The sequence below is a fragment of the Paroedura picta genome, chromosome 17 (assembly GCF_049243985.1).
Source record: "Paroedura picta isolate Pp20150507F chromosome 17, Ppicta_v3.0, whole genome shotgun sequence".
NCBI lineage: Eukaryota > Metazoa > Chordata > Lepidosauria > Squamata > Gekkonidae > Paroedura > Paroedura picta.
The window spans coordinates 4,099,085-4,122,142 of record NC_135385.1 but is presented as its reverse complement, the minus strand read 5'-3'; the positions used below and the strand labels follow the sequence as shown (position 1 = coordinate 4,122,142).

Genomic DNA, 23,058 nt, shown 5'->3' with positions numbered 1-23,058 from the left:
ATGGCCTTTGCGGCCCGGCGCCGGGCCGCGGCCCGCAGGTTGGGGACCACTGACTTATAGGATGTCTGTTATGGGGAGAGGGAGAAAAGGCGGTTTTAAACTGCTTAGAGACAACTGAGGCCTGCTGGCTGACAGTTGGCCATTCGAGTTCTCACAGACCTCTCAGCCCCACTTCTCTCATAGGGTGTCTGTTATGGGGAGACCCAGAAAAGGACATTTGAAACTGCTTAGAGACAACTGAGGCCTGCTGGCTGACTGTGGGCCATCCCAGTTCTCACAGACCTCTCAGCCCCACTTCTCTCATAGGGTGTCTGTTATGGGGAGACCCAGAAAAGGACATTTGAAACTGCTTAGAGACAACTGAGGCCTGCTGGCTGACAGTTGGCCATTCGAGTTCTCACAGACCTCTCAGCCCCACTTCTCTCATAGGGTGTCTGTTATGGGGAGACCCAGAAAAGGACATTTGAAACTGCTTAGAGACAACTGAGGCCTGCTGGCTGACAGTTGGCCATTAGAGTTCTCACAGACGTCTCAGCCCCACTTCTCTCATAGGGTGTCTGTTATGGGGAGACCCAGAAAAGGACATTTGTAACTGCTTAGAGACAACTGAGGCCAGCTGGTTGACTGGGCCTTTACAGTTCTCACAGACCTCTCAGCCCCACATCTATTATAGGGTGTCTGTTATGGGGAGACGGAGAAAAGGCCATTTGAAACTGCTTAGAGACACCTGAGGCCTGCTGGGTGACTGTGGGCCATCCCAGTTCTCACAGACCTCTCAGCTCCACTTCTCCCATAGGGTGTCTGTTACGGGGAGACCCAGAAAAGGACATTTTAAACTGCTTAGAGACACCTGAGGCCTGCTGGCTGACTGTTGGCCATTCCAGTTCTCATTGACCTCTCAGCCCCACTTCTCCCATAGGGTGTCTGTTATGGGGAGACCCAGAAAAGGCCATTTGAAACTGCTTAGAGACACCTGAGGCCAGCTGGTTGACTGGGCCTTTACAGTTCTCACAGACCTCTCAGCCCCACATCTCTTATAGGATGTCTGTTATGGGGAGAGGGAGAAAAGGCGATTTTAAACTGCTTAGAGACAACTGAGGCCTCCTGGGTGACTGTGGGCCATCCCAGTTCTCACAGACCTCTCAGCCCCACTTCTCCTATAGGGTGTTTGTTATGGGGAGACCCAGAAAAGGACATTTGAAACTGCTTAGAGACAACTGAGGCCTGCTGGCTGACAGTTGGCCATTCGAGTTCTCACAGACCTCTCAGCCCCACTACTCCCATAGGGTGTCTGTTATGGGGAGACCCAGAAAAGGCCATTTGAAACTGCTTAGAGACAACTGAGGCCTGCTGGCTGACTGTGGGCCATCCCAGTTCTCACAGACCTCTCAGCCCCACATCTATTATAGGGTGTCTGTTATGGGGAGATGGAGAAAAGGCGATTTTAAACTGCTTAGAGAAAACTTAGGCCTCCTGGGTGACTGTGGGCCATCCCAGTTCTCATAGACCTCTCAGCCCCACATCTATTATAGGGTGTCTGTTATGGGGAGATGGAGAAAAGGCGATTTTAAACTGCTTAGAGAAAACTGAGGCCTCCTGGGTGACTGTGGGCCATCCCAGTTCTCACAGACCTCTCAGCCCCACATCACTTATAGGATGTCTGTTATGGGGAGAGGGAGAAAAGGCGGTTTTAAACTGCTTAGAGACAACTGAGGCCTCCTGGGTGACTGTGGGCCATCCCAGTTCTCACAGACCTCTCAGCCCCACATCACTTATAGGATGTCTGTTATGGGGAGAGGGAGAAAAGGCGGTTTTAAACTGCTTAGAGACAACTGAGGCCTGCTGGCTGACAGTTGGCCATTCGAGTTCTCACAGACCTCTCAGCCCCACTTCTCTCATAGGGTGTCTGTTATGGGGAGACCCAGAAAAGGACATTTGAAACTGCTTAGAGACAACTGAGGCCTGCTGGCTGACTGTGGGCCATCCCAGTTCTCACAGACCTCTCAGCCCCACTTCTCTCATAGGGTGTCTGTTATGGGGAGACCCAGAAAAGGACATTTGAAACTGCTTAGAGACAACTGAGGCCTGCTGGCTGACAGTTGGCCATTCGAGTTCTCACAGACCTCTCAGCCCCACTTCTCTCATAGGGTGTCTGTTATGGGGAGACCCAGAAAAGGACATTTGTAACTGCTTAGAGACAACTGAGGCCTGCTGGCTGACAGTTGGCCATTCGAGTTCTCACAGACCTCTCAGCCCCACTTCTCTCATAGGGTGTCTGTTATGGCGAGACAGAGAAAAAGCGATTTTAAACTGCTTAGAGACAACTTAGGCCTGCTGGGTGACTGTTGGCCATTCCAGTTCTCACAGACCTCTCAGCCCTACTTCTCCCATAGGGTGTCTGATATGGGGAGATGGAGAAAAGGCGATTTTAAACTGCTTAGAGACAACTGAGGCCTCCTGGGTGACTGTGGGCCATCCCAGTTCTCACAGACCTCTCAGCCCTACTTCTCCCATAGGGTGTCAGTGACTGTGAGCCATTCCAGTTCTCACAGACCTCTCAGCCCTACTTCTCCCATAGGGTGTCAGTGACTGTGAGCCATTCCAGTTCTCTCAGACCTCTCAGCCCTACTTCTTTCATAGGGTCTCTATTATGGGCAAAGGCAGAAAAGGCGATTTTAAACTGCTTAGAGACAATTGAGGCCTGCTGGCTGACTGTTGGCCATTCCTGTTCCCTTAGATCTCTCAGCCCCACTGCTGTCATAGGGTGTCTGTTATGGGTAGATGGAGAAAAGGCCATTTTAAACTGCTTGGAGATAACTGAGGCCTGCTGGGGGACTGTTGGCCATCCCAGTTCTCACAGAACTCTTAGCTCCACTTCTCTCATAGGGTCTCTGTTATGTGGAAAGGCAGAAAAGACAATTTTAAACTGCTTAGAGACACCTGAGGCCTGCTGGGTGACTGTTGGCCATCCCAGTTCTCACAGACCTCTCAGCCCCACTTCTCCCATAGGGTGTCTGTTATGGGGAGACCCAGAAAAGGCCATTTGAAACTGCTTAGAGACACCTGAGGCCAGCTGGTTGACTGGGCCTTTACAGTTCTCACAAACCTCTCAGCCCCACATCTATTATAGGGTGTCTGTTATGGGGAGACGGAGAAAAGGCGATTTTAAACTGCTTAGAGACAACTGAGGCCTGCTGGTTGACTGGGCCTTTACAGTTCTCACAGACCTCTCAGCCCCACATCTCTTATAGGATGTCTGTTATGGGGAGAGGGATAAAAGGCGATTTTAAACTGCTTAGAGACAACTGAGGCCTCCTGGGTGACTGTGGGCCATCCCAGTTCTCACAGACCTCTCAGCCCCACTTCTCCTATAGGGTGTTTGTTATGGGGAGACCCCGAAAAGGGAATTTTAAACTGCTTAGAGACAACTGAGGCCTGCTGGCTGACAGTTGGCCATTCGAGTTCTCACAGACCTCTCAGCCCCACTTCTCTCATAGGGTGTCTGTTATGGGGAGACCCAGAAAAGGACATTTGAAACTGCTTAGAGACACCTGAGGCCAGCTGGTTGACTGTGGGCCATCTGAGTTCTCACAGACTTCTCAGCCCCACATTTATTATAGGGGGTCTGTTATGGGGAGACGGAGAAAAGGCGATTTTAAACTGCTTAGAGACACCTGAGGCCTGCTGGGTGACTGTGGGCCATCCCAGTTCTCAGACCTCTCAGCCCCACTTCTCCCATAGGGTGTCTGTTATGGGGAGACCCAGAAAAGGACATTTTAAACTGCTTAGAGACACCTGAGGCCTGCTGGGTGACTGTGGGCCATCCCAGTTCTCACAGACCTCTCAGCCCCACTTCTCCCATAGGGTGTCTGTTATGGGGAGATGGAGAAAAGGTGATTTTAAACTGCTTAGAGGCAACCGAGGCCTGCTGGGGGACTGTGGGCCATCCCAGTTCTCACAGACCTCTTAGCTCCACTTCTCTCATAGGGTCTCTGTTATGTGGAAAGGCAGAAAAGACAATTTTAAACTGCTTAGAGACACCTGAGGCCTGCTGGGTGACTGTTGGCCATCCCAGTTCTCACAGACCTCTCAGCCCCACTTCTCCCATAGGGTGTCTGTTATGGGGAGACCCAGAAAAGGCCATTTGAAACTGCTTAGAGACACCTGAGGCCAGCTGGTTGACTGGGCCTTTACAGTTCTCACAAACCTCTCAGCCCCACATCTATTATAGGGTGTCTGTTATGGGGAGAGGGAAAAAAGGCGATTTTAAACTGCTTTGAGACAACTGAGGCCTCCTGGGTGACTGTGGGCCATCCCAGTTCTCACAGACCTCTCAGCCCCACTTCTCCCATAGGGTGTTTGTTATGGGGAGACCCCGAAAAGGCAATTTTAAACTGCTTAGAGACAACTGAGGCCTGCTGGCTGACTGTTGGACATTCAAGTTCTCACAGACCTCTCAGCCCCACTTCTCTCATAGGGTGTCTGTTATGGGGAGACCCAGAAAAGGACATTTGAAACTGCTTAGAGACACCAGAGGCCTGCTGGCTGACAGTTGGCCATTCGAGTTCTCACAGACGTCTCAGCCCCACTTCTCTCATAGGGTGTCTGTTATGGGGAGACCCAGAAAAGGACATTTGAAACTGCTTAGAGACAACTGAGGCCTGCTGGCTGACAGTTGGCCATTCGAGTTCTCACAGACGTCTCAGCCCCACTTCTCTCATAGGGTGTCTGTTATAGGGAGACCCAGAAAAGGCCATTTGAAACTGCTTAGAGACACCTGAGGCCAGCTGGTTGACTGTGGGCCATCCCAGTTCTCACAGACCTCTCAGCCCCACTTCTCCCATAGGGTGTCTGTTATGGGGAGACCCAGAAAAGGCAATTTTATACTGCTTCGAGACACCTGAGGCCTGCTGGGTGACTGTGGGCCATCCCAGTTCTCACAGACCTCTCAGCCCCACTTCTCCCATAGGGTGTCTGTTATGGGGAGACCCAGAAAAGGCCATTTGAAACTGCTTAGAGACACCTGAGGCCAGCTGGTTGACATGGCTTTTACAGTTCTCACAAACCTCTCAGCCCCACATCTATTATAGGGTGTCTGTTATGGGGAGACCCAGAAAAGGACATTTGAAACTGCTTAGAGACACCTGAGGCCAGCTGGTTGACTGGGCCTTTACAGTTCTCACAAACCTCTCAGCCCCACATCTATTATAGGGTGTCTGTTATGAGGAGATGGAGAAAAGGCGATTTTAAACTGCTTAGAGACAACTGAGGCCTCCTGGGTGACTGTGGGCCATCCCAGTTCTCAGAGACCTCTCAGCCCCACATCTCTTATAGGGTGTTTGTTATGGGGAGATGGAGAAAAGGTGATTTTAAACTGCTTAGAGGCAACCGAGGCCTGCTGGGGGACTGTGGGCCATCCCAGTTCTCACAGACCTCTTAGCTCCACTTCTCTCATAGGGTCTCTGTTATGTGGAAAGGCAGAAAAGACAATTTTAAACTGCTTAGAGACACCTGAGGCCTGCTGGGTGACTGTTGGCCATCCCAGTTCTCACAGACCTCTCAGCCCCACTTCTCCCATAGGGTGTCTGTTATGGGGAGACCCAGAAAAGGCCATTTGAAACTGCTTAGAGACACCTGAGGCCAGCTGGTTGACTGGGCCTTTACAGTTCTCACAAACCTCTCAGCCCCACATCTATTATAGGGTGTCTGTTATGGGGAGAGGGAAAAAAGGCGATTTTAAACTGCTTTGAGACAACTGAGGCCTCCTGGGTGACTGTGGGCCATCCCAGTTCTCACAGACCTCTCAGCCCCACTTCTCCCATAGGGTGTTTGTTATGGGGAGACCCCGAAAAGGCAATTTTAAACTGCTTAGAGACAACTGAGGCCTGCTGGCTGACTGTTGGACATTCAAGTTCTCACAGACCTCTCAGCCCCACTTCTCTCATAGGGTGTCTGTTATGGGGAGACCCAGAAAAGGACATTTGAAACTGCTTAGAGACACCAGAGGCCTGCTGGCTGACAGTTGGCCATTCGAGTTCTCACAGACGTCTCAGCCCCACTTCTCTCATAGGGTGTCTGTTATGGGGAGACCCAGAAAAGGACATTTGAAACTGCTTAGAGACAACTGAGGCCTGCTGGCTGACAGTTGGCCATTCGAGATCTCACAGACGTCTCAGCCCCACTTCTCTCATAGGGTGTCTGTTATAGGGAGACCCAGAAAAGGACATTTGAAACTGCTTAGAGACAACTGAGGCCTGCTGGCTGACAGTTGGCCATTCGAGTTCTCACAGACGTCTCAGCCCCACTTCTCTCATAGGGTGTCTGTTATAGGGAGACCCAGAAAAGGACATTTGAAACTGCTTAGAGACACCTGAGGCCTGCTGGCTGACTGTTGGACATTCAAGTTCTCACAGACCTCTCAGTCCCACTTCTCTCATAGGGTGTCTGTTATGGGGAGACCCAGAAAAGGACATTTGAAACTGCTTAGAGACAACTGAGGCCTGCTGGCTGACAGTTGGCCATTAGAGTTCTCACAGACGTCTCAGCCCCACTTCTCTCATAGGGTGTCTGTTATAGGGAGACCCAGAAAAGGACATTTGAAACTGCTTAGAGACAACTGAGGCCTGCTGGCTGACAGTTGGCCATTCGAGTTCTCACAGACGTCTCAGCCCCACTTCTCTCATAGGGTGTCTGTTATGGGGAGACCCAGAAAAGGACATTTGAAACTGCTTAGAGACACCTGAGGCCAGCTGGTTGACTGGGCCTTTACAGTTCTCACAAACCTCTCAGCCCCACATCTATTATAGGGGGTCTGTTATGGGGAGACGGAGAAAAGGCGATTTTAAACTGCTTAGAGACAACTGAGGCCTCCTGGGTGACTGTGGGCCATCCCAGTTCTCACAGACCTCTCAGCCCCACATCTCTTATAGGGTGTTTGTTATGGGGAGATGGAGAAAAGGCGATTTTAAACTGCTTAGAGGCAACTGAGGCCTGCTGGGGGACTGTGGGCCATCCCAGTTCTCACAGACCTCTTAGCTCCACTTCTCTCATAGGGTCTCTGTTATGTGGAAAGGCAGAAAAGACAATTTTAAACTGCTTAGAGACACCTGAGGCCTGCTGGGTGACTGTTGGCCATCCCAGTTCTCACAGACCTCTCAGCCCCACTTCTCCCATAGGGTGTCTGTTATTGCGAGACAGAGAAAAAGCAATTTTAAACTGCTTAGAGACAACTTAGGCCTGCTGGGTGACTGTTGGCCATTCCAGTTCTCACAGACCTCTCAGCCCCACTTCTCCCATAGGGTGTCTGATATGGGTAGATGGAGAAAAGGCGATTTTAAACTGCTTAGAGACAACTGAGGCCAGCTGGTTGACTGGGCCTTTACAGTTCTCACAGACCTCTCAGCCCCACTTCTCCCATAGGGTGTCTGATATGGGTAGATGGAGAAAAGGCGATTTTAAACTGCTTAGAGACAAATGAGGCCAGCTGGTTGACTGGGCCTTTACAGTTCTCACAGACCTCTCAGCCCCACATCTCTTATAGGATGTCTGTTATTGCGAGACAGAGAAAAAGCGATTTTAAACTGCTTAGAGACAACTTAGGCCTGCTGGGTGACTGTTGGCCATTCCAGTTCTCACAGACCTCTCAGCCCCACTTCTCCCATAGGGTGTCTGATATGGGTAGATGGAGAAAAGGCGATTTTAAACTGCTTAGAGACAACTGAGGCCAGCTGGTTGACTGGGCCTTTACAGTTCTCACAGACCTCTCAGCCCCACATCTCTTATAGGATGTCTGTTATTGCGAGACAGAGAAAAAGCGATTTTAAACTGCTTAGAGACAACTGAGTCCTCCTGGGTGACTGTGGGCCATCCCAGTTCTCACAGACCTCTCAGCCCTACTTCTCCCATAGGGTGTCAGTGACTGTGAGCCATTCCAGTTCTCACAGACCTCTCAGCCCTACTTCTCCCATAGGGTGTCAGTGACTGTGAGCCATTCCAGTTCTCTCAGACCTCTCAGCCCTACTTCTTTCTCTATTATGGGCAAAGGCAGAAAAGGCGATTTTAAACTGCTTAGAGACAACTGAGGCCTGCTGGGAGACTGTTGGCCATTCCAGTTCCCTTAGATCTCTCAGCCCCACTGCTCTCATAGGGTGTCTGTTATGGGTAGATGGAGAAAAGGCCATTTTAAACTCCTTGGAGATAACTGAGGCCTGCTGGGGGACTGTGGGCCATACCAGTTCTCACAGACCTCTTAGGCCAGTTCTCTCATAGGGTCTGTGTTATGGGGAAAGGCAGAAAAGGCAATTTTAAACTGCTTAGAGACAACTGAGGCCTGCAGGTTGACTGGGCCTTTACAGTTCTCACAGACCTCTCAGCCCCACATCTCTTATAGGATGTCTGTTATGGGGAGACGGAGAAAAGGCCATTTGAAACTGCTTAGAGACACCTGAGGCCTCCTGGGTGACTGTTGGCCATACCAGTTCTCACGGACCTCTCAGCCGCACGTCTCTCATAGGGTGACTGTTATGGGGACATCCAGGAAAGGCTATTTTAAACTGCTTAGAGACAACTGAGGCCTGCTGAGAGACTGTTTGCCATTCCAGTTATCACACGCCTCTCTGCCCGACTTCTCTCATAGGGTGTCTGTTATGGGGAAACGGAGAAAAGGGGATTTTAAACTGCTTAGAGACACCTGAGGCCTGCTGGGAGAATGTTGGCCATTCCAGTTCTCACAGACCTCTGAGCCACACGTCTCTCATAGGGTGACTGTTATTGGGTGAATGAGAAAAGGCAATTTTAAACTGCTTAGAGACACCTGAGGCCTGCTGTGTGACTGTTGGCCATTCCAGTTCCCTTAGACCTCTCAGCCCCACTGCTCTCATAGGGTGTCTGTTATGGGGAGAGGCAGAAAAGGCCATTGTAAACTACTTAAAGACGCCTAAAGTGTGCTGGTGATTGTGGGCCATCCCAGTTCTTTCAGACCTCTCAGCCGCACTTCTCTCATAGGATGTCTGTTATGGGGAAAGGGAGAAAAGACGGAGAAAATGTGACTTTAAACTGCTTAGAGACAACTGAGACCTGCTGAGTGATTGTGGGGCACTGCAGTTCTCACAGAGCCCTCAGCCCCACTTTCCTGTTTTGTGGAGAGGGAGAAAATGCCTTCTTAAAGACACCTAAAGCGTGCTGGTGATTGTGGGCCATTCCAGTTCTCTCTGACCTCTCAGCCCCACTTCTCTCATAGGGTATCCGTTATGGGGAGAGGGAGGAAAGGCGATTTTAAACTGCTTAGAGACAACTTATGCCTGCTGGGCGACTGTGGGCCGTCCCAGTTCTCACAGACGTCTCTGTCCGAAGATGATGGACAAGGGTTCTGCAAGTTTTCCGGATAGTTCTTTGAGCACTCTCGGGTGCATTTCATCCGGCCCAGGGGATTTTAACTCATCCAGTGCAGCTAAACGCCTCTCTACAATCTCTCTGTCCATGTCAACCTGCCACCTAGACACTATCTCTTGGCTACTGCCATCTCTAGATGTGCCTAACTTTGACCTGTGGGAAAAAACAGATGTAAAATAGGCACTAAGCCTTTCTGCTTTCTCTGCATCTTCCGTTAGAGTTTGTCCATCCGCACCCAACAGTGGGCCTATTGCCTCCTTGACTTTACGTTTGCTCCTCACATAACTGAAAAATCTTTTCTTGTTACAATGGGCTTCCCTGGCCAATCTTAGCTCACTCTCAGCTTTGGCCTTTCTGATGATTGATCTACAGTGCCTAGTAACCTGTAGGTACTCTTCTTTAGAGCTCTGTCCTTCCCTCCATTTCCTGAACATTTTCCTTTTCTTTCTTAGTTCCTCTTGAAGTTCTCTGTTCATCCAAATAGGCTTCTTAGAGCTCCTGCAGTGTTTTCGTCTTTCTGGGATAGTCATTGATTGAGTAGCGCCCACCCTTCACATGCTCTCCCAGCAGGCCTTGTTCTGCCATATGGTGAAGAATGGTATCTGTGATTACTCTATCTACTCATTTGCTGGGAGACAGACGTTGGGCTAAGTGGCCTGAAATGTCCTGGTTCCCCTCTGGATCCCTTCCGGATCAGTTAATAGTGGAATCCTACAATAGCTCCCTGAGGCAGCTGAGTGGGCGAATGGGTCAGCTCAACTAATAGATGCGCTGGTCACAGGAGGTTTGGCCAATGACACCATCCACCTTCCTTTTTAACAATGGGGCCAGGTTGATAGCCAAGCCCACAATTCCTCAGCCAGGGGAACAGAATAAAATATCATTGCATTTACAGAAATGTCCCAAATCCCTTTCTGGCCTTGCCAGACCTCCAACCTAAACACTTCAGCCATCCCAGGAGGTTTGAATTTGTTCATGGACTGGAGTGCCCTGATTGGGAAGCATTCCCTGTGATGTACGCCAGGAGGGCTTATTAAGGTACTTGAATTGGGTTGAAGGAGGGGCTCACAGCAGAGAAGAGCATTTTAAGCATCGAAGGGCCTTGATATGGACTGAATAGAATGTTGAATAGATTTTTATTTAAGGCAACATTTAGCCAGAAAGCTGCAGCCCCTTCCTTTAAAGTATGCAGCACAGACCAACTTAGAAACCACCGACTCTCAGGTTCTTTCTCCCCCTCCCAAAAATGCAACTGGTTCGAAGGGAAGCCAGAGTCCTCCTGGGCCTTCCCCGTCTTCCACTGAGCCCATGTTCTTCCGCTGAACTAGAAGTTCTGCTGCCAAAGTCACCTTCGAGGTCTTGTGCTGGAGTCTGTGAGGTGTCCTGCTGACCACAGGCTCACGTGAATTGGCCCCACAATGCTTGAGAAGAAAAGGAAGAAGGATTGGTGGTCCTCAAAGGGTTCCTGTTGTCACTCATTTCTGGCATTTCTCCGCACCTGCTGCCTCTAGCAGGATTCCCGGGTGGTTCCTTACCTATTCAGAGCCTCACTCAGAGGGAATGCCAGAGTGGAGCCCTCCGGCTTTTCCCTCAGCTGTTTCTGTGAGTCATAGAATCATAGGGTTGGAAGGGACCTCATGGGTCATCTAGTCCAACCCCCGGCATTATGCAGGACACTCCCATTCCAATCGCTCATCTACTGTCACCTGCCACCCCTGCAGGGCTGGCTTTGCTCCCGAGAGGCCCTTTCATCAAACCCGGAGCTTCCTGACTAGGAGGGACTTGTGTTGCCGCTGACACACGAGGAGGCCTTTGCCGAGTCAGCCAACGGTCATCCCCAAACCAAAACAACAGCAACAAACCACTGCCAGCGGGTTTTTCTTAAGCTATCCAGTGGCTGGGACCTCCAGGGTCATCTAGTCCTACTCCCCCTCCATTTCAGGGGCACAGAGCTGGCAGGGACCTGTATAGTTAGCCAGCCCAACCCCCTGCTTAGGGTCTCGGTCTCGGTTGTAGGAGCGCAGAGTTGGCGGGGATCCCTGGGGTCATTTAGTCCAACTCCCTGCTTCAGGCAGCAGTCATGTTTTGCAGGGGCTCAGAGCTGGTGGGAATCTTCTTTGGGTCATCTGTCCAGCCCCATGCTCCTGGCAGCCGTCTTGGTTTTCTGGAACACAGTTGGCAGGTATCTCGATGGTTATCCAGTCCAACCCCCTGCTCAGGCAGTGGTCTTAGTTTGCAGGGGTTCTTAGCTGGCAGGGTCATCTAGTCCAACCCCATGTGTTCTAAATAAACCCTCTTGCTGCTTAGCTGTCCTTGTTGTGGTCTTGTGAATTTTATACTCCATGGTCCATAACAAAGACAACAGCACAAAGAAACTTCATAAAAACAAAAGAAACATTTATTTATAACTATTTACAAATGTTTTAACTGTTTACATAAACAACTATGTAAAAATCGTGCCCGGAGTCTCTGGAGGCCCCTCTGCAACCGTCGCTGAAGCCCCACCCAGCACTTCTGGGCCACTTGCGGGGTGGCCCAGAAAATTCGGGGTGGGGCTGGCGGTGGGTCAACTGCAGAGGGCTCCGGGCATGTGATCTCCTCCAGATCGTCATCTTCCTCGCCTTCCTCCTCTTTTTCCTTTTCCACCTCCTCCTGCTTTTCCTCTTCCTCTTTCACCTCCTCCTCCTCTTCCTCTTCCTCTTCGTCGTCCACCTCTTCGGACTGCGCCTGCGGGCAAAAGAGAGGCCCCAAATCTCCCTGTGATAAAGGGCATGGCCAGAGCAAGGCATTCTGGGAGGGGGCCAAGGAATACGCTCCTTGGAGCAGGGCTTCTTTGTGAAGCAAGAGGAAGTGGTTGCTGAGGGTCTGGGCCTGAAGGACTTGGGGGAAGGCCAAGCTTCTGGAGGGCCAAACGGAGAAATGAATCTGGGGGCGACCTGCCTCCTGGCCCTCACTGGCAGGATGGGGGTCTGGGGGCTGAGCTGGACGTACCTCAATGCGAATTGAGCCACTTGACCCAGTGGATCCATTTGAGGACGCCCAACTCGATACGAACCCACCAGCGGTTGAACCGCGTTCCAGCGATGAATCCTGGGGGAAAGGAGAGAAGGGAGAAAAGCATTAGACATTCTGGCAGCTGATATGTGGAGGCACAGAACCGTCCCCTCCTTCACTGGGGGGCACAGAAGGGTCCGTTCAGGAGACCACCCGAAAAAGACCCTCTGACCCAGACCCCAGAGAGCTGCCTGCCGGTCACAGGAGATGAGACTGCGGGATCAGCGCCTGGGGCATTAACCGCACTGTGCCCCTGGAGATCAGCTCAACAAACCCCATAAAAACCTTACCAAGCTAAAAAGTTCGCAGACCTCGATATCTTCGAGCACCTGCAGGAAGAAATGGAAGAAATGGGGATTGGTGAATGTTTTCTCTCTTCTGCCTGCGGGCAGCCAGGGGGCAAGATGCTAAAGAGGGAGGACAGGCATGGCTTCCCCTCCGCTGCCCTGCCTGCCCAGCCCCTTCCTGGCACCAAACTGGCCTCTTTTTACACCAGGCAGCTGAGCTCGATGGGCCAGCAGGGTCCCTCTCATGTAGCCACTGCTGGGGGTAGGACACTGTAGGAGACACAGGCGTGGCCTGGTCCAGCAGGGCTCTCCTGATCACTGACATTCCCCCCTTTGGGGGGGCCTATCTACCCCCCCCCCACTCCTCTCAACTATAGGCATAAATTCAAGGTCCTACTTACCAGATTACTCTCCATTTTGACAGATTTCTCGCATCAAATGACGGTTGGGCCCTGGGCCCTCTCATGAACGAATGAAATCGCACCTTCCTTTGGGTCTGGACCCCGTCCGGGATCCTATTGCTCTCCTGCCCACATGCAGGACGTGGGTCCATGCTCGGCCCCTGTGTCCTTTTCTTGCATGCCCAGGGACATGCCAGTCACCACTTTGGGGTTGGGCGTCGAATTTCCTCCAGGGCAGACTGGCCAGGGATTCTGGTTGGGGGTGGGCGTGGAATTGGGGTCTCTGTGGGTGGGCAGGCAGTTGTGAGTTTGCTGTATTGTGCAGGTGGTTGGTCTAGATGACCCTGGAGGTCCCGGCCAGCTCTATGATTCTATGAGTAAAGAGGGGTTTAAAAACAAAAACAACAGCAACAAACTAAAAACTGCCAGCGGGTTTTTCTTCAGATTTCCAGGGTGGCTGGGGCCTCCAGAGTCATCTAGTCCTACCCCTGCTTCAGACAGCGCTCTTGGTTTGCAGGAGCCTTAAGCTGGCAAGACTCTCCCAGGACTTCTAGTCCAGCGGTCCCCAACCTCCGGTTCGGGTACCGGGACCAATCTGTCAATCATTCAGTACCGGGCTGTGGCTCCTCCCTCTCCCCTTCCTCCCCTTCTGCTGGCCGGCACAGGAGGGGACGGCTTCTTCCGCAGCAGCATCCGTGGGCACACTGCCAGTGGGGCGGAGGGGCCTAGGCTTCATATTTGGCCATTGCTGCCAGCGGGACCAGCAGCGGGGAAGGGGATTACACTCCCCCAGATCCTTATGGCCGTCAGGCCACCTCTTATGCGGGGACCTCTTCATGCCATCCAGGAATTCCCTGGCTTCATATTTATGCAGCAAGGTTTGTCCCCCTTGGACGTGTACAAGGCCACGCTTTGGACACAGAAATCCATTTCTTTGTCTGACTCTTGAAATAGTCTTACTGTTGTTACCGAGACAGCATATAGCGACAGCTGCATGATATCTATACAGGTGCTTGCTTCAAAATAGGAAATGTAGACCTTAAAAGGAAATGTTCTCTTTTTATTTACATAAACTATTTACAAAGCGCGCTCGGAGTCTCCGGAGGCCCCTCTGCAACCGGCGCTGAATCCCCACCCAGCACCCCTGGGCCGCTTGCGGGGCGGCCCAGGCAATTCAGAGTGGGGCTGGTGGCGGGCCGGCTGCAGAGAGCTCCGGGCACAAAATCAGCTCTTCCACCTCCTCCTCTTTCACCTCAGACTGCACCTGCGGGCAAAAGAGGGGCACAAATCAGCCTGTGCTAAAGGGCATGGCCAGAGCAAGGCATTCTGGGAGGGGCCAAGGAATACGCTCCTTGGAGCAGGGCTTCTTGGGAGGCAAGAGGAAGTGGTTGCTGAGGGTCTGGGCCTGAAGGACTTGGGGGAAGGCTAAGCTTCTGGAGGGCCAAACGGAGGACAGGAATCTGGGGGCGAACTGCCTCCTGGCTCTCACGGGCAGGACGGGGGTCTGGGGGCTGAGCTGGGCGTGCCTCAAAAATGATGTATCCAGGTGACCCAGTGGACTGGGAGGATGCCCAACTAGAGACGAATCCACTGGGGGTGGATCCACGATCCAAGGACAGTTCTGAATCCTGGTGGAAAGGAGAGAAGAGAGAAAAGCGTCAGACATCATCCCTTTGACCCATTAACCTCACTGTGCCCCTGGGGTCAGCCCAACATAAACCCCATGGAAAACTTACCACGCTCCAGAGTTCCTCTTCAAGAATGTCTTCAAGAACCTGCAGGAAGAAATGGGGATTGGTGAATGTTTTCTCTCTTCTGCCTGGGGGCAGCCTGAGGGCAAGATGCTAAGGAGGGAGGACAGGCACGGCTTCCCCTCCGCTGCCCTGCCTGCCCAGCCCCTTCCTGGCACCAAACTGGCCTCTTTTTACACCAGGTAGCTGAGCTCGATGGGCCAGCAGGGTCCCTCTCATGTAGCCACTGCTGGGGGGAGGACAGGGTAAGAGACACAGGTGTGGCCTGGTCCAGCCGGGCTCTCCTTAGTACTGACATTCCCCCCTTTGGGGGGCCTTTCTACCCCCCCCCCTCCCCACTCCTCTCAACTATAGACATAAATTCAAGGTCCTACTTACAAGATCTGCCTCCATCTTGTCCACGTTCCTGGCATCAAATGACGGTTGGGCCCTGGGCGCCCAATGGAAAGCCCCGTTCTGAGCCCGCATCACAAGGGGTCCTGGAGTGTCCCTCAGCGGGGTGGTCACTTTGGTGACCGCAGAAGATAAGGTGGGGCTGTCCAGCCGCTGACTCTGTAAGGGAGGCCAACCGGCCTTTCCGATGGTTTCATGTTGAACAGAAATCCCTTCCCGATAGATCCCTCTCATGAACGAATGAAATCGCACCTTCCTTTGGGTCTGGACCCCGTCTGGGATCCTATTGCTCTCCTGCCCACATGCAGGACGTGGGTCCATGCTTGGCCCCTGTGTCCTCTTCTTGCATGCCCAGGGACATGCCAGTCACCACTTTGGGGTTGGGCGTCGAATTTCCTCCAGGGCAGATGGGCCAGGGATTGTGGTTGGGGGTGGGCACGGAATTGGGGTCCCTGGGGGTGGGCAGGCAGTTGTGAGTTTGCTGTATTGTGCAGGTGGTTGGTCTAGATGACCCTGGAGGTCGCGTCCAGCTCTATGATTCTATGAGTAAAGAGGGGTTTAAAGACAAAAACAACAGCAACAAACTAAAAAATTCCAGCAGGTTTTTCTTCAGATTTCTAGGGTGGCTGGGGCCTCCAGGGTCATCTAGTCCTACCCCTGCTTCAGACAGTGGTCTTGGTTTGCAGGAGCCTTAAGCTGGCAAGTCTCTCCCAGGTCTTCTAGTCCAGCGGTCCCAACCTCCGGTTAAACCTAAAGAAACATTTATTTATAACTATTTACATACAAAACTATTTACAAAGCGCGCTCGGAGTCTCCGGAGGCCCCTCTGCAACTGGCGCCGAAGCCCCACCCAGCACCCCTGGGCCGCTTGCAGGGCGGCCCAGGCAATTCAGGGTGGGGCTGGTGGTGGGCTGGCTGCAGAGGGCTCCGGGCACAAAATCAGCTCTTCCCCCTCCTCCTCTTTCACCTCAGACTGCGCCTGCGGGCAAAAGAGGGGCACAAATCAGCCTGTGCTAAAGGGCATGGCCAGAGCAAGGCATTCTGGGAGGGGCCAAGGAATACGCTCCTTGGAGCAGGGCTTCTTGGGAGGCAAGAGGAAGTGGTTGCTGTGGGTCTGGGCCTGGAGGACTTGGGGGAAGGCCAAGCTTCTGGAGGGCCAAACGGAGGAGAGGAATCTGGGGGCGACCTGCCACCTGGCTCTCACGGGCAGGACGGGGGTCTGGGGGATGAGCTGGGCGTGCCTCAAAAATGATGCATCCAGGTGACCCAGTCGACCCGTCTCCAGAGGATGCCCAACTAGAGACGAATCCACTGGGGGTGGATCCGCGATCCAAGGACAGTTCTGAATCCTGGTGGAAAGGAGAGAAGAGAGAAAAGCGTCAGACATCATCCCTTTGACCCATTAACCTCACTGTGCCCCTGGGGTCAGCCCAACATAAACCCCATGGAAAACCCCATGGAGAACCTGCAGGAAGAAATGGGGATTGGTGAATGTTTTCAGGCACGGCTTCCCCTCCCCTCCCCTCCTCTCCCCTCCCCTCCGCTGCCCTGCCTGCCCAGCCCCTTCCTGGCACCAAACTGGCCTCTTTTTGCACCAGGCAGCTGAGCTCGATGGGCCAGCAGGGTCCCTCTCATGTAGCCACTGCTGGGGGTAGGACACTGTAGGAGACACAGGCGTGGCCTGGTCCAGCCGGGCTCTCCTGATCACTGACATTTCTCTGCCCTTCTTCTGTGCAACAGCATTTACGTACAAACACACCCGCGAATCCCCAAGGCTAGAAAGAGAGATGTCTTCCTACTTACCAGCTGTGCCTCCTTTTCTGTCCTAAACCGAGTAGGTTCTGGCATCAAATGACGGTTGGGCCCTGGGCGCCCAGTGGAAAGCCCCGTTCTGAGCCCACATCCCAAGGGGTCCTGGACGTTTCCTCTGGCGGAGAATCCGTCCCTCGGGGGGGGGGGTCACTTTGGGGACCGCAGAAGAGAAGGCGGGGGCTGTCCAGCCGCTGACTCTGGAAGGGAGGCCAACCGGCCTTTCCGATGGGTTCATGTTGAGCAGAAATCCCTTCCCGATAGATCCCTCTCATGAACGAATGAAATCGCACCTTCCTTTGGGTCTGGACCCCATCCGGGATCCTATTGCTCTCCTGCCCACATGCAGGACGTGGGTCCATGCTCGGTCCCCGTGTCCTCTTCTTGCATGCCCACGGACATGCCAGTCACCACTTTGGGGTTGGGCGTCGAATTTCCTGCAGGCCAGACTGGCCAGGGATTCTGGTTGGGAGTGGGCACGGAATTGGAGTCCCTGTGGGTGGGCAGGCAGTTGTGAGTTTGCTGTATTGTGCAGGTGGTTGGTCTAGATGTCCCTGGAGGACCCGTCCAGCTCTATGATTCTATGAGTAAAGAGGGGTTTAAAGACAAAAACAACAGCAACAAACTAAAAACTGCCAGCGGGTTTTTCTTCAGATTTCCAGGGTGGCTGGGGCCTCCAGGGTCATCTAGTCCTACCCCTGCTTCAGACAGTGGTCTTGGTTTGCAGGAGCCTTAAGCTGGCAAGAATCTCCCAGGTCTTCTAGTCCAGCGGTCCCAACCTCCGGTTAAACCTTAAGAAACATTTATTTATAACTATTTACATACAAAACTATGTACAAAGTGCGCCCGGAGTCTCCGGAGGCCCCTCTGCAACCGGCGCCGAAGCCCCACCCAGCACCCCTGGGCCCTTTGCGGGGCGGCCCAGGCAATTCAGGGTGGGGCTGGTGGTGGGCTGGCTGCAGAGGGCTCCGGGCACAAAATCAGTTCATCCACTTCTTCCTCTTTCACCTCAGACTGCGCCTGCGGGCAAAAGAGGGGCCCCCAAATCAGCCTGTGCTAAAGGGCATGGCCAGAGCAAGGCATTCTGGGAGGGGCCAAGGAATACGCTCCTTGGAGCAGGGCTTCTTGGGAGGCAAGAGGAAGGGGCTGCTGAGGGTCTGGGCCTGGAGGACTTGGGGGAAGGCCAAGCTTCTGCAGGGCCAAACGGAGGAGAGGAATCTGGGGGCGACCTGCCACCTGGCTCTCACGGGCAGGACGGGGGTCTGGGGGCTGAACTGCGCTTACCACAACCGTTATATCTTCAGAGGACCCAGTGGATCCGTCTCCAGACGCCCAGCTGGAGATGAACCCACTGGGAGTAGATCCGCGCTCCAGCGATATATCAGAATCCGGGTGGAAAGGAGAGAAGAGAGAAAAGCGTCAGACATTATCCCTCTGACCCATTAACCTCACTGTGCCCCTGGGGTCAGCCCAACATAAACCCCCTGGAAAACTTTCCACACTCCAAATGTCCTCAATGTCTTCAAGGACCTGCAGGAAGAAATGGGGGTTGGTGAATGTTTTCTCTCTTCTGCCTGGGGGCAGCCTGGGGGCAAGATGCTAAGGAGGGTGGACAGGCACGGCTTCCCCTCCACTGCCCTGCCTGCCCAGCCCCTTCCTGGCACCAAACTGGCCTCTTTTTGCACCAGGCAGCTGAGCTCGATGGGCCAGCAGGGTCCCTCTCATGTAGCCACTTCTGGGGGTAGGACAGGGTAAGAGACACAGGAGTGGCCTGGTCCAGCAGGGCTCTCCTGATCACTGACATTTCTCTGCCCTTCTTTCTGTGCAACAGCATTTACGTACAAACACACCCGCGAATCCCCAAGGCTAGAAAGAGAGATGTCTTCCTACTTACCAACTGTGCTTCCATTTCTGTCCTAAACCGAGTAGGTTCTGGCATCAAATGACGGTTGGGCCCTGGGCGCCCAATAGAAAAGCCCCGTTCTGAGCCTGCATCCCAAGGGGTCCTGGAGGTTTCCTCTGGCGGAGAATCCGTCCCTCGGGGTGGGGGTCACTTTGGGGACCGCAGAAGAGAAGGCGGGGGCTGTCCAGCCGCTGACTCTGGACGGGAAGCCAACCGGCCTTTCTGAGGTTTCATGTTGAGCAGAAATCAATTCCTGATAGATCCCGAACGAATGAAGTCCTACCTTCCTTTGGGCCTGGACCCCGTCCGGGATCCTAATGCTCTCCTGCCCACATGCAGGACGTAGGTCCATGCTCGGCCCCTGTGTCCTCTTCTTGCATGCCCAGGGACATGCCAGTCACCACTTTGGGGTTGGGAGTCGAACTTCCTGCAGGCCAGAGTGGCCAGGGATTCTGGTTGGGAGTGGGCACCATCTGGGCACGGAATTGGAGTCCCTGTGGGTGGGCAGGCAGTAGTGAGTTTGCTGTATTGTGCAGGTGGTTGGTCTAGATGACCCTGGAGTTCGCGTCCAGCTCTATGATTCTATGAGTAAAGAGGGGTTTAAAGACAAAAACAACAGCAACAAACTAAAAACTGCCAGCGGGTTTTTCTTCAGATTTCCAGGGTGGCTGGGGCCTCCAGAGTCATCTAGTCCTACCCCTGCTTCAGACAGTGGTCTTGGTTTGCAGAAGCCTTAAGCTGGCAAGAATCTCCCAGGTCTTCTAGTCCAGCGGTCCCCAACCTCCGGTTCGGGTACCGGGACCGGTCTGTCGATCATTCAGTGCCGGGCTGCGGCTCCTCCCCCTCCTCCCCGGGGGCTCAGGCAGAGGCAGCATCATCCCTCGGCAAAAGACCATCCCCCCCCCCCCGCCCCCGGGGCTCAGTAAAATTGTCAAGTGTTGACCGGTCCCCGGTGATAAAAAGGTTGGGGACCACTGCTCTAGTAAACCCCCTGATTCAGGCAGTGGTCTTGGTCTGCAGGAGCAGGGAGTTGGGGGAGGCCACACCATTTCTTGAAATAGTCTTACTGTTGTTACCGAGAGAGGATATAGCGACAGCTGCATGATATCTATACAGGTGCTTGCTTCAAAATAGGAAATGTAGACCTTAAAAGGAAATGCCCTCTTTTTATTTACATAAAAAACTATTTACAAAGCGCGCCCAGAGTCTCCGGAGGCCCCTCTGCAACCGGCGCTGAATCCCCACCCAGCACCCCTGGGCCGTTTGCGGGGCGGCCCAGGCAATTCAGGGTGGGGCTGGTGGGGGGCCGGCTGCAGAGGGCTCCGGGCTCAGAATTATTTCCTCAATCTCTTCTTCCTTCACCTCAGACTGTGCCTGCGGGCAAAAGAGGGGCACAAATCAGCCTGTGCTAAAGGGCATGGCCAGAGCAAGGCATTCTGGGAGGGGCCAAGGAATACGCTCCTTGGAGCAGGGCTTCTTGGGAGGCAAGAGGAAGTGGTTGCTGAGGGTCTGGACCTGAAGGACTTGGGGGAAGGCCAAGCTTCTGGAGGGCCAAACGGAGGAGGGGAATCTGGGGGCGAACTGCCTCCTGGCTTTCACGGGCAGGACGGGGGTCTGGGGGCTGAGCTGGGCGTACCACAAAAATGATGCATCCAGGTGACCCAGTGGACCCGTCTCCAGAGGATGCCCAACTAGAGACGAATCCACTGGGGGTGGATCCACGATCCAAGGACAGTTATGAATCCTGGTGGAAAGGAGGGACTGGACTCCATCCAGCCACCTCGTTCTCTGTCTCCCTCTTCTTCTTTTGCCCTCAATCGCCCCCAGCATTAGGCTCTTCTCCAGAGAGTCCTTCCTTCTCATGAGGTGGCCAAAGTCTTTGAGTTTCATCTTCAGGATCTGGCCTTCTGAGGAGCAGGCAGGGCTGATCTCCTCTAGGACTGACCGGTTTGTTCGCCTTGCAGTCCAAGGGACTCGCAGGAGTCTTCTACAAACACACCCGAGGTCCCCAAGGCTAGAAAGAGAGATGAGTTCCTACTTACCAGCTGGGCCTCCATTCCTGCTACAGCCAGTAGGTTCTGGCATGAAATGATGGTTGGGCCCTGGGCGCCCAATGGAAAGCCCCGTTCTGAGCCCGCATCACAATGGGTCCTGGAGGTTTCCTCTCGTGGAGAATCCGTCCCTCGGGGGGGGGTCACTTTGGTGACCGCAGAACAGAAGGTGGGGGCTGTCCAGCCGCTTACTCTGTAAGGGAGGCCAACCGGCCTTTCCGATGGTTTCATGTTGAGCAGAAATCCCTTCCCGATAGATCCCTCTCATGAACGAATGAAATTGCCCCTTCCTTTGGGCCTGGACCCCGTCATGCAGGAAGTGGGTCCATGCTTGGCTCCTGTGTGTCAGGCACCAGGCAGGAGACACCCCAGGGAGTCTGTGCAAAGCCAATCCTCGAGACCACAGGTTGGTGAAGTCCCAAAGCAATCTTGATTCACGAAACTGTCACAAAGGCGCTACAGGTAGAGTTCATGAAGCAAACGACTTAGCAGAGACAAAGGACAATGAGCCCCAAAGGGCATTTACCTGAAAAGGAAATGACCTCTTTTTATTTACATAAAAAACTATTTACAAAGCGTGCCCGGATTCTCAGGATGCCCCTCTGCAACCGGCGCCGAAACCCCACCCAGCACCCCTGGGCCGCTTGCGGGGCGGCCCAGGCAATTCAGGGTGGGGCTGGTGGGGGGCCGGCTGCAGAGGGCTCCGGGCACAAAGTTAGCTCTTCCACCTCCTCCTCTTTCACCTCAGACTGCGCCTACGGGCAAAAGAGGGGCACCAATCAGCCTGTGATAAAGGCCAGAGAGGGGGATTCAGGGAGGGGGCCTCACGGGCAAGACGGGGGTCTGGGGGCTGAGCTGGACTTACCACAACCGTTATGTCTCCAGAGGACCCAGTGGATCCGTCTCCAGACTCCCAGCTGGAGTCAAACCCACCGGGAGTGGATCCGCGCTCCAGCGATAAGTCACTATCCTGATGGAAAGGAGAGAAGAAAAAAAGCATTAGACATTATCCCTCTGACCCATCAACCCCACTTTGCCCCTGGAGTCCGCCCAACATAAACCCCCTGGAAAACTTACCGCGCTCCATATATCTTCGATATCTTCAAGGACCTGCAGGAAGAAATGGGGGTTGGGAGGGGGCCAAGTTCCTACTTACCAGCTGTGCCTCCATTTCTGTCCTACACCCAGTAAGTTCTGGAATCAAATGACGGTTGGGCCCTGGGTGCCCGGTGGAAAGCCCCGTTCTGAGCCCGCATCCCAAGGGGTCCTGGAGGTTTCTTCTGGCTGAGAATCCGTCCCTCGGGGGGGGGGGGAAGGGATCTCCTGGGCCTTCGAGTCCAACCCCCTGCTTCAGACAGTGGTCTTGGTTTGCAGGAGCCTTAAGCTGGCAAGAATCTCCCAGGTCTTGTAGACCAGCGGTCCCCAACCCCCGGTTAAACAAAAAGAAACATTTATTTATAACTATTTACATACAAAACGGGGGTCTGGGGGCTGAGCTGGGCGTGCCTCAAAAATGATGTATCCAGGTGACCCAGTGGACTGGGAGGACGTCCAACTGGAGACGAACCCACTGGGGATGGATCTGCGATCCAAGGACAGTTATGAATCCTGGTGGAAAGGAGGGACTGGACTCCATCCAGCCACCTCATTCTCTGTCTCCCTCTTCTTCTTTTGCCCTCAATCGCCCCCAGCATTAGGCTCTCCTCCAGAGAGTCCTTCCTTCTCATGAGGTGGCCAAAGTCTTTGAGTTTCATCTTCAGGATCTGGCCTTCTGAGGAGCAGGCAGGGCTGATCTCCTCTAGGACTGACCGGTTTGTTCGCCTTGCAGTCCAAGGGACTCGCAGGAGTCTTCTACAAACACACCCGAGGTCCCCAAGGCTAGAAAGAGAGATGAGTTCCTACTTACCAGCTGGGCCTCCATTCCTGCTACAGCCAGTAGGTTCTGGCATGAAATGACGGTTGGCCCCTGGGCGCCCAATGGAAAGCCCCGTTCTGAGCCCGCATCCCAAGGGGTCCTGG

General features: G+C 53.5%; 1 protein-coding gene across 1 annotated transcript; it reads right to left on the bottom strand.

Annotated features, from left to right (window-relative positions):
• Nucleotides 1-11,512: 11,512 nt before the first annotated feature.
• Nucleotides 11,513-22,959, bottom strand: LOC143827496 (uncharacterized). Its single transcript, XM_077317090.1, has 13 exons — nucleotides 22,196-22,959; nucleotides 21,905-22,009; nucleotides 21,031-21,565; nucleotides 18,980-19,482; nucleotides 17,080-17,666; nucleotides 16,518-16,625; nucleotides 15,262-16,026; nucleotides 14,869-14,907; nucleotides 13,133-14,760; nucleotides 12,735-12,773; nucleotides 12,382-12,480; nucleotides 11,851-12,117; nucleotides 11,513-11,554 (listed from the first exon to the last, which is right to left on the bottom strand). The coding sequence occupies exons 9-13, from the start codon at nucleotides 13,145-13,147 to the stop codon at nucleotides 11,513-11,515; spliced, it is 462 nt and encodes a 153-aa protein (XP_077173205.1). The 5' UTR covers nucleotides 13,148-14,760; nucleotides 14,869-14,907; nucleotides 15,262-16,026; nucleotides 16,518-16,625; nucleotides 17,080-17,666; nucleotides 18,980-19,482; nucleotides 21,031-21,565; nucleotides 21,905-22,009; nucleotides 22,196-22,959.
• Between the last annotated feature and the right edge of the window lie 99 nt (nucleotides 22,960-23,058).